The sequence below is a fragment of the Nuphar pumila genome, unplaced genomic scaffold (genome assembly GCF_984573655.1).
Source record: "Nuphar pumila unplaced genomic scaffold, dmNupPumi1.hap1.1 HAP1_SCAFFOLD_1751, whole genome shotgun sequence".
NCBI classification, from domain to species: domain Eukaryota; kingdom Viridiplantae; phylum Streptophyta; class Magnoliopsida; order Nymphaeales; family Nymphaeaceae; genus Nuphar; species Nuphar pumila.
Window position 1 is genome coordinate 20427 of NW_028323756.1, and position 10411 is coordinate 30837.

General features: G+C 50.6%; 2 protein-coding genes across 2 annotated transcripts; both read right to left on the minus strand.

The window, feature by feature from the left end:
- Positions 1 to 351: 351 nt before the first annotated feature.
- Positions 352 to 2505, minus strand: LOC149809086 (ubiquitin-conjugating enzyme E2 36-like). Its single transcript, XM_089995004.1, has 5 exons — positions 2464 to 2505; positions 2092 to 2119; positions 1656 to 1742; positions 970 to 1028; positions 352 to 600 (listed from the first exon to the last, which is right to left on the minus strand). The coding sequence occupies exons 1-5, from the start codon at positions 2503 to 2505 to the stop codon at positions 352 to 354; spliced, it is 465 nt and encodes a 154-aa protein (XP_089851130.1).
- Positions 2506 to 6534: 4029 nt separating this feature from the next.
- On the minus strand, positions 6535 to 7892 carry LOC149809087 (serine/threonine-protein kinase Aurora-3-like). The gene is made up of 4 exons (XM_089995005.1): positions 7737 to 7892; positions 7260 to 7346; positions 6998 to 7192; positions 6535 to 6795 (listed from the first exon to the last, which is right to left on the minus strand). Exons 1-4 carry the CDS (start codon positions 7890 to 7892, stop codon positions 6535 to 6537), a joined length of 699 nt encoding a protein of 232 aa, XP_089851131.1.
- Positions 7893 to 10411: the final 2519 nt, after the last annotated feature.

Here is a 10411-nt window from a genome sequence, read left to right on the forward strand (position 1 = left end):
AACACCGCTTATCCCCTTCCAAGGCACCATGGGACCACAGGCCGATGAACACTCCATCCATGCTGTTGCTGCAGGTCACAGATTCACATGGCAAGAAATAACCCAGAGCGACGCTTCAAGGCAGCATAATGCATAAGCATCATGCGAAGACACAGCGCCCAGTGACCAGTCAATAATTCAATCCTTCACGGCAGCTCCAACACACAGGCATCCAAGACAAACATGTCTGAATCAAGGGCGCGCTGATACTGGGTGTAGCCGTTGCATGATGGTCAGGCATTATCTGCTCAGCTGCCGCACACCATACCCCCCAAGTTGTTCGATTCTCTCCCCCCCCTTGAATGATCGGCGTCATCCTGTTGCGTTGATCCGAGTCCACTCTCGCGCTACCTCGATGGCCTCGGCTTCATTCGTCTTCCAATGCTTTGCAACTGCCTCCGCTAACGGATCCTCAGGGTTGGGAGCGCTCAGCAACGCTTGGATGGACAACAGCACTGTTCGGATTTGCAGCGCTGGGGACCACTTGTCTTTCAAGATGTCCAGGCAGATGCGCCCAAGCTTGTCGATGTTCGGATGATATATTTTGGTGAGGAATCGAACCTGCATGAGCAACAAAGCTGATCGGAACAGAGCAACCAGCACGATGACAGAGCAGGACGAGCGGCCTGTCGAAGGACGCCAGACATGCAGGTAGCACTTAACATCGTTGACACATGCATGCTTGCAGCGTTACCTAGCTCTGCCTTTGCTGCACGAAAACCGGGATTTGACAGGCCAGAGCCAGCGCAGGTGCAACATCGAGCAAGGCTTGCACAGGAGACTCATCTTGCCAATATATAATGAGATGCTGATGTACTGCGTCGAGGCGATGCTGGACATCTGGCACAGGTCCTCCGCATGACTGGCTTTCCCTGGTGATTGATTCAGTCTCAAGCAATCATGGACGGGCATGACAGCCAAAAACCTTACCTTGGGTGGCGCCATGGGGTAATCCTCTGGCAAAAACAATTCCAAACGAAATACCCCACCTGCAAGCATGGCGAGAACGAGTGAAGCACTGGAGAAGGGAAAAGCTGATAGGATCCTACTACCTGCCAGCACGCCTCACAGCCAACAGAAGATGGCAAGTGGATTCTGCCTGGAATGAAGATAACGATCACTGGCTCGTTTCAATGCTGCCACAGCAGGCCTTTGAACCAGCTGCCCTCAGAATTATAGGTATTTGCTGAAAACACAGTGGGGCGTTTGCCCTAATCCTCCAGCGTTCTGACACTTGTGCATTGGAGTCAGCCAGCACTAAATCGCACTGCATTGGATCATCAAGCAACACATCTAACCCGGCTGTCGGACGTGCACAAGTATGACTATGGAACTGGCCACTTGCTCAAGGCGCGAGGCTGGCCTCAGTGGTCTATATCTGCAACTCTCGTAAGCAACGTGATACCTCAACATTGACTTGTGGATCCAACATGTGTCATTTTCGTCTCCTGCGCTCGACGTTTCGCATCCACAGTTTCATGCAAACACATGATTACGAAGCCAATTTTAACAATGCATGCTGCAACACAAAAAAGCGAAACAAAAAAAGCGAAAAAAACAGCAACACAGTGTCATCAGGCTGCAATAGTACGCAGAATGAAGAGTGTGGTTCATACCTTCATAGGGTGATTGCTGTGGACCCAAAATCATCACATTAAAAAACCGCAGGTTTTCTTCAGAAGGAGAAGCACTTATACCGGGAGCTGTAGGTCAGCATTTCATGTCAGTTTCTGCTTTACAAACACTCCAGACAGTGCAACCACTCAGGGTTCAGATATTCAAATTGCTCCTACGGGCATCAGACATTACAGCCGACTACAGCGGAGCAGGAAGATCCTCTGACGAATAAAGTTGATGAACACGAATCGTCCAAGCAAGTTGGGGACGTAGCACATGACATCACGCTCGTGGCGACTTCGAAAGGAGAAGCGGTGTATTCCGTCGAACCAACCCAATCCCCGAAACTATGTCATGTCCTGCGATATGTGACATGGGACATGATTCCATCTGTCACGAAGTCATCCAACCAGTGCAACTCGTATGAAAGCGCACCAGGCTCTGCGATGAGGCGCTGGGTCTCCTGCAAGCAGTGCACGCCTTGTTTGCTTGGAACACTTTCTTCACTGGGCTATTACGTTCAAAAGCAACCAGCATGCGTTCTGATACTTTATACATGGTCAACTTGCAGTTTGGCACTTCAATTTGTTGGAGTCAGCGAGAAGCCTGGAAAGCCAGAATGCATTTGCTCTCGACATGCCGAGCGTGTCAATGCACCATTTCACAGAAAACCCACACGATTCTGGTGAGCTGAGTAACGCTGCAACTTGGTAAGGATGGCCTGAGCATGGGCGACGTAAGATCATCGACGTGTAGCTAGCGCATGCACCTAGAATGAGGTAAGCACCCCAGCATCAAGTATCAGACCTTGATAATACGGCGTGGCAAGTTCGCCGCGTTCGCTGCCATGTTTTGAATAGACTGCAGCTGCCAGATTTCTAAAATGTCCTGTCAACTCGCCGTTCGCCTGATGAACTCAATACGTGGAACGGCTCCTGAGAAAGGCGAGGTAACGATACTGCGTTCCAAACATATGACGTTGGAGGCGAGCGCTCAGTGTGATGTTACACAGTGTTTCTGAGGTAGGTGAACCGGGGTTCATGGTTGGCTTGCGGTCGAGTCAACCAAGACTCGCATGAGCCATCAACTGAATCAGTCTACGTCGCACCCGGGATAGTCCACAATAGGCAGGCCGTCAAGGTCTGCGTGCGGAGACGTTGCGTCGTTGGTGAAACGCTCATATGGACAATAACATGTATTTATGCGGCTTTCATGATGCGGGAATCCTTGAGGGTGGATGTTGCGCATTCGACTTCGGATCACTCAGCAATTAACGCCGCCCCGCGCGAAGTGCCATTCGACGGACGTGGTTATGCGTGAACGCACCTCGACTCTGAACGATGGACCAGTTATGAATCCTCAACAACTTGCTTATCATAACAATTCAACGCCCGGTCAGCGGTCACGACATTCCCATGGTTTCAGTTTGCAGCGGGAAGCAGAAACGGTTCCGTTTCTGCGGAGAACGTCATCTCATGCTTTGCGGTCAGCGTCCAACACAAAACGCCAGCCGGCTGGAGCACGGTGTGCTATGATCCACGAGGATTCTTTCAGTGCTGATCTAAACAGTTATCAGGTATCTTGCCTACAGTCACTCTCTTTTGGCTGGCCCACGAAAACTGACAAACGAGGCGAGACTGGGTCAGCAGGCAATGGTGCAGAAACGTTATTGTGTCCATTGCTCAGCGACCCACTTCCTGTCCATGCGTGTTCAGGCAGCCACATACCGGTAGCACAGCGGATATTGCGCTCACAAGTAGACGCTCGCATGCGGCTGGTTTGCGTGCAATCCTGGTGATGTGGAGATGTTACCTGTAATGCTGGTGGATAACGCAATCGTGCACACCAATCTTTGTCAAATGCTGTACAATCTGGCACCCACTTCCAACAGTGACTTGCCTTGTGAAGAATTTTCAGAGACGAATCAGAGAACTGGATTACATCAACATCACTGTTGCATGGATTGCAAAGCACATCTCAAGTCACTTTCAGCTGCCCACTCTGGTAAAGTGATAGCTGGACAACCCACAAGGAGAGATCGTATGAATCACCAGTGCATTTCATCCCAGTCTTTGTGTCACGCTATCTGGAGAGATCCAGAGACACATCAGGAGCAGACAATCATAGTATGTAAAATATCTACCATGAGGTATGGACATGCCATGGCAATGGGGAGCAGAGAAAGGTACAACGTGCATGGGCTTTGCAAAACGGGCTCAAGGCGAACCACACAAGAAACTGTGAAAGAGGTCAGCAAAGTTCCGACGTGCTAGCTGCATGCCATCCTCAACTGCCTGTGCAGTGGTCATCGTCAGGCTTGCAGCAGTGGTGAATGAAGGAGAACAGAATGATATGAGGAATATGCAAAATGCACGAATCCATTATATTGTCATGCCTCGGATCGAAACAACTAGCAGTGGATAGGCATGTCAAGCATGTCGAATCAGCAAAGCAAATCCCACATGTTGCTAGATATGCAACATGTTGTGCATTTCTTGCGCAAATTCCTGGGTTTGAACTCCTATCAGCTTTACGATTTCTATCCTGATCGTCGCCAGTGTTCAGTATGGCAGCTCAAAACTCACGAAAGGCATGACGATTACAGCGTTGCCACAGGTGCGAAGATGCATGCGCCACTGTAACAGGCGAAGTGTGTCGCTCAATTGAGTGACCAGCGCTCTTCCAACAACAAAAGGCAGTGACCAAGCGCTTGTGAAGCTGAATTCATCAACCAACCACTAGTAGGTCTGTGGAGGTACCTCTTTTGGGTAAAAAGTAGCACAAGATCTAGCTGGACTTCAGTCATAACTGACTAAAATAGATTTGCAGCAGGGTGGTAATGCGCGATTATTTGGTTGGCGCAAGGGCTTGAGTTCCGCACGGTTTGAAGGTACAGCGGCACTAATGAATCCAGTGAGAGATATTGAGCATGGCCCTGCTGTCTCGTTCCCACATAGTGTGTGTAACTGATGAACAAAGGAAGATGCCCAGTACGGCCTAAACTCTACCTGGTGTTGACCTCCCGGATTGAGGGTCTTACAAGTCATGCCTAATAACACCGGTTGAAGTGCAGCTGCCGCAAATGTACTCTGAGCACGCAGCGCGTTGACAGAGTTCAAATGCAAATCAGCCTTCAGACATTCACAGTAATTGTGCTGGACATGTGTATGTCTTGCACAATGGGCTGCTGTCCAGAAAGGTCTACCGACATACGGGTTTGCCGAGTCAGTTCGCTTCTAGATGGTCGTGTTCAAGTCATCTATATTATAAGAAGAGAAACTTTCGAACCTGAATTTTGGTTATTCATTCATGCGAACGAAGGTTCACCTTCAACATGTCTCACGAGAACAGAAAAATGGATAGTGAGAGTGGGAATTTTTGCACTTGCAGATGCTCACCCTGGCATTTGTAAGAGCACGGCTGTCACGTCAAGAGGGCTTCCACACGTGTGCACAGATCTGGGTGCTGCACATGCGTAAGCAAATGCATACCTGCTGTGTCGTTGACTAGTACAGTAGAGTTAGTAGCGGCCAATGCAGCCAGCTGTACTGCTCCAGAAGGACCATATCACGTGCCGGTCATGCCACGTGATCTATACAGTGTTGCGTCCGCGGCGACTCCCATCTATCGCGCGCAACAGTGTTTTGTCTGGATGTAAGCAAGCTCACCCACAAGACATGCCATATATCTATGCTCTGCACAGGAGAGAGCAGGGATCTTGCCGCTGCGTCATTCAGCAGTTGGCACCTGCACGGATCCCGCAGCGCGCAGTAGGAGCTCCAGGTTCCTGTGGCAATGCAGGACGAGCTCAGTGGCTGACGCCAGCCGCGTTCCGAAGGCCTTGGAGGCAGTCCTTCTTCGCCGGCCGCAGGCTTTTCATGGGCATTCCCCCCGCAGTGTGCGAGAACGCCAGGTCCTTTCCCCCTGAGGCGTCCGGCACCATTGAGTAGTCTGACAATCGACGCGCAGTGTCTGTCGAGCGCAGCTGCCCAGGTGCAACCCCACCCCCAGACTCATGAGCGTTTGCCGTCTCCTGCCACGACATCGTGCTGCACATCGCGTTTATCGGTAGGGATGCCGAGTTGTTACAACGGGGCGTCTGGTGTCGGTCGTAGGTCGGGACAGCCGATGATACAGGGCTATGCGTCGTTGGCATGTCGGTCGCTATCTTGGACTTGAGGCGACTCAGCGGGCTGGCTGGGCCAGTGGAGCTGGGCGGTGGTGCGGTGTGCGTTTCGGTGCTGTGATTTGTTTCCATACCGCCGTATGTATTTGATCGCTGAGAGCTCAGGCGACCTGTGGACTGAGTGCCCGAGAGTGACGAATTGCTCTGAAGCGACGAGGTAGAAGAAGGATCTACTCCGCGCTCAGTCTCGATAAAATCACAAATCCACGGATGCGACATCAGCTGCATTATGGTCTGCCGGCTCTTCGGATCCTTGTGTAGGCAGGCCCTCACAAAGTCTGCGCAGTGAGCTGACATGCAGTCCGGCATGACTGGGTTCAGCTCCAGGATGTTGGCCTGTATCTCCTCCTTTGTGCCCTTCACGCAATCAGATGGGATGAGTAGCATGCTTGGAGCAGCACACTGTGAAGGATGCCAGGTGTTCATTTGTTCGATTGCAGGCCTGGGATGTCAGGCTCTGCATCTCAAATATGCCAAGACCCATGGAAAGCAGTCATCATTTACCAACAGAAGAGGAGACCGGAGGCATGCATTCTTCTTGGTCAACTCGAACTAAATCCGCGTACTATCTGTGAGCAGGCACGCATGTTCCTCAGATGCACAAACAGTATGCACACTATGCATGGCATGTAGCATCCTTTGAGGGGGCCATGGTAACATCTAATCATCATGTCTCCTGAAAGCGCTCGATGTCACATTCTGTGCAAATTCAACCGCTGCTTCAATTCAAATCGCGGAATGATTGAGTTTATACCCTGAAGGGCACGCATCAGTGTCACATACTGGCCAAAGAGGCATGAGCGTACCGCCTTGAATGGAGGCCATCCAACAAGTAGTTCATAGACTAGCACGCCGAGTGCCCACACATCGACACTCGTGCCATAAACAAGGTCCAGCCTGTCCTTCCACTCGTCGTGGTAACGCTTGCGTGGGCACAGCACAACCTCGGGTGCCTGCAGATTCGAATTTTTGTTTCATGTCACTGCAAAGGAATATGCATGCAGACAATCAAGTTCAAGGTGGCTTCTATCAAGATGGGTGGAGGCAAGCATATGTACCTCGCACCCAACGACACGCTCATCAGCCACGCCCATGCAACAACGCAAGTGGCATTGCTCAAAATGCCAGCTTCCTGAGATGGTGGGAAAGACGCACCATGTAATCCATTGTGCCCACCCGTGTCACAGGGTTCTCGTGCGAACGCATGATGGACAGGCCAAAGTCCGCAAGCTTGACCACTCCATGTTCATTCAGCAGCAGATTCTCGGGCTTGATGTCCCGATGTATGACATCATTCCCGTGGATATGCTGCAGGGTTTTCATAAATGGAGCGATCACGTACTTGGCAGCCTGCACGATACATCCCATGTCGAAGGAGTGACGTTACTGCGAACGCAAGTTGTGTGCCAAGAAGCACAGCCAGTAGCCTATCAGCACCTGGCCTGGCTCTGTATGCACATACTCTTGCATGGTTAAGACACCTATGAGCGTGCCCATCTATGAACTAATGATCAAGGAACGTAGAACCACAAAACTGCATCCATATGGACGTCCGACTTCAAAACGAACTGGACGAGGTGCGCCAAGCTTTGTAGCCATTGCAGGTTCTCAGGAAGGGTTCTCCTTATACTATGAAGAGAACAATTCCTGAGAATCCCCTTTTCAGAACCAGCATTTAAACCCATGCACAGGCTCGCTGTCAAATTACAAGCCAGTATCAACATATTACACATTCCCCAAGGCATTCAATTCCCAAGTATCTGTTGAGAAATTTCTTGGTGTTGATCAATGTCCATTTGGATGCGATAGGGTTGTAAACAGATAACTCATCATCATTCGCCGCATGGCAAATAATATGATGGACACTATTGTGCAATTAAAGTCGTCCGCGCACCTGCCGCTCAGTTAATCTCCGCCCCTTATGTCGCAGATAGTGATAGAGGTCGCCTTTTGCGGCGTACTCGAGCACCATGTAGACGTTTTCGGCATCATTGAAAGCGGCGTAGATGGAGAGGATATTCGGGTGGACGAAGCTGCTCTGGATGAGCATCTCCCGCTTGATCTGGTGAAAGTTCAGTGGACATAGATCCGCTTTGTGGTACACTTTGAGAGCCACATTCGTGTTTGAAACCAGATCTAAGCATTCATACACTCGGCTAGCATAGCCTCGGCCCACCACACGTTGCACTCGAAGCCGTTCCAGGTCCCTGCAAACCAAAAGAGAGCTGATGTTAGCCTCTTCCAGGAACAGAACATGCACATACTGCACTTGCCTGAATCTCGAGCACTGTGGTGGAAACTGCAAGTACTACTACTTGAGCAAAAGATGCCACCTGATTGCTGAGGATGCTCACTTCCTGGGTTGCAACAGGCGCTGTTCATGGCAAACAGGTTTAGAGAGCGCCAACGTTGAAGCGTACCATGGCTCCGAGTTCATGAGAGGGGTGCACTGCTGGCCGGTGATTAGGACTCTCACATTCCCGGAGGCCGTGAGCGTGATATCTGGCGGCCGGCAAGCCTTCAGCTCCTCCTGCCTGCAACATGGTCAACCCAGGTTTTACTCCGAGACGGGTGCAGGTTGTTGATGATGTTAGCCAGCGGACTGTACGAGATTCATATCTGAGTGACAGATCTGGTTTCGTCCTTCACTTTTCACAAGAAACCGCAGCATGATTATACATGGACAGCTTTGCGATCACAGCGAAAATCAAGTTTGTGTCTCTTCATAAAGCAACAGAACGTACACGTCCCTCCCGCAAACGACAGGGCCTTTACATTTGCTTGGCAACGGCATACTTGCTCGTACAACATACAACGAGCGTCTCCCGTCGGGCGTGGGCTTCACTTGCAGTTCGACCGTGTGTGATATGCAATCTCCCGGATTCCATCAACGCTAGCAGGCACGGCTGGCGTGTGATTGCTACTGTAGAAACACGGTTCTCGTGTTCACAGCATGCGCGTGCGGATTCTGGTCGAATGCAGTGAAGGCTTCGTCATGCCCATGTTGCGAGGAAACGCCATGCAATTGTGATTGCTAACTTTTCACGGTGAGATACGTTTCTTTTGATGGATACGTCAGTTCTTGCGCACGTGAAATGGTGCGTTTCGTTCAACGTGCATGTTGTCTGACGTCTGTGAGCATTCATTGTGTCGCACATTTCCGAGACACCAGTACGGACGTGTCTCGAGAGACCCAGTCAGCAAACGGCTGACATGAGACAGTTGACATTCACACAGCGGTGCATCTGCAGCCAGACATGGCCAAAGATGGCCCGGTGACTGTAAAATAGCGTGGGGTTCTTTATCAAGCGCTGTCAGGGTGAACCTTCCAGGGGTGCACCCATGCACCCATGTTTGACGGCCAGTTCATCGCTGGCTTGGAAAATACTGAGCATTCGCGCATGTTAGCCACGACTTTCGGTCGCGTTAGTATAGTCTCGTAGCCATCATCGAGCGGCCATAACCAGGACGTGTTATGGAAGCCTGACAAGACTTGATCCATGCCCTTCAGTGATGTACGAGACTGACACTCAAGTAAATAGAAAGAATCAACTGAAGAATGCAATCAGATGACAGCCACTTGTCGGACAGCGGGGCATGCCACATGTGCCACGACAGGACAATAGTGGAGTGTGACAGGAACCAAGCTCAGACGCACCACACATCTCTGAGATGTCAAGCATGGCAATAGTAGCTCAATACCAATCTTTCGGTCGTTGCCTGAACAGAGATGACACTCCACATGTGGCAGCCACATACAACGATTTGACCTTGCCACACAATTATTTGGTGAAATGATACGACTAGGCTAACGAAGTTCAGATTACATGGCTTAGGTGGAAGATAAATATCTGGGTCCAACCAGCAGGAGATATTTCTCTTAGCACATTCGCTTTCCGGGCACACGTGGACGTCGAAATGGGATGCGCAAACCCTAGACCGCTTTCAGTCGCGCCACAACATTTCCTGCATGGGTACATGAAAACGACAACGTGAACTATGTGCGAATGAGTATCATATGGCTGATTGTCACTTCGTAGGCGACCCGTCGAATGTCACTGGTCACGAAGCTGTAAAACACTCGGCAGACAGAAACGCCCTTAGTGCACAGGTTTCGTTCGGAGGTGCTAGCCCTGGCTAGCTTGCAGGCGAGGCCGTGAACTCCATGTAAATAACCTATCATGGCATTTAATCCATTTTGGAGATACTCTTATGTTCACTCTCGCAAGGATGTCGGGTGCTTTTACCGCGCATGGGTCCCTGAAGTCTCGCCGCCTTGAGCTCATTACCCACAAGCAAAACCCCGTCTACCGAAATGCAAAAAGGCCCATGAAACTTTGCTTGATGCATTAGAGTATTGATAGGCTCGCATCAGTACCTGGAGAGCAGTGCACCCCCTGCCAAGGCGCTCGCGTTTCTCCGTAATAGTACGCCAATCCTCTCGGGACCCGGAACAAAACGAAATGACGGGACGCTAACTGGCAGGTTAACACACAGATATTTCACACACATATTTTGAATCTCATGTCTCTAAGTGTCGTAAAAAATAGTGGGTAAAATGGCAGTTCT

Bases quoted from the DNA above. Each gene is read 5' to 3' on its own strand.
- LOC149809086 (XM_089995004.1), bottom strand. From the start codon at position 2,505: ATGGCAGCGAACGCGGCGAACTTGCCACGCCGTATTATCAAG. The intron at 2,120-2,463 runs GTCTGATACTTG...CACTGCTTGCAG, and splicing joins TGCCACGCCGTATTATCAAG to GAGACCCAGCGCCTCATCGC. The intron at 1,029-1,655 runs GTATGAACCACA...CCATGCTTGCAG, and splicing joins ACAGCAATCACCCTATGAAG to GTGGGGTATTTCGTTTGGAA.
- LOC149809087 (XM_089995005.1), bottom strand. From the start codon at position 7,892: ATGCTCATCCAGAGCAGCTTCGTCCACCCGAATATCCTCTCCATCTAC. The intron at 7,193-7,259 runs GTGCTTCTTGGC...TGTATCGTGCAG, and splicing joins GTGCTGATAGGCTACTGGCT to GCTGCCAAGTACGTGATCGC. The intron at 6,796-6,997 runs GTGCGTCTTTCC...TCGAATCTGCAG, and splicing joins TGGGCACAATGGATTACATG to GCACCCGAGGTTGTGCTGTG.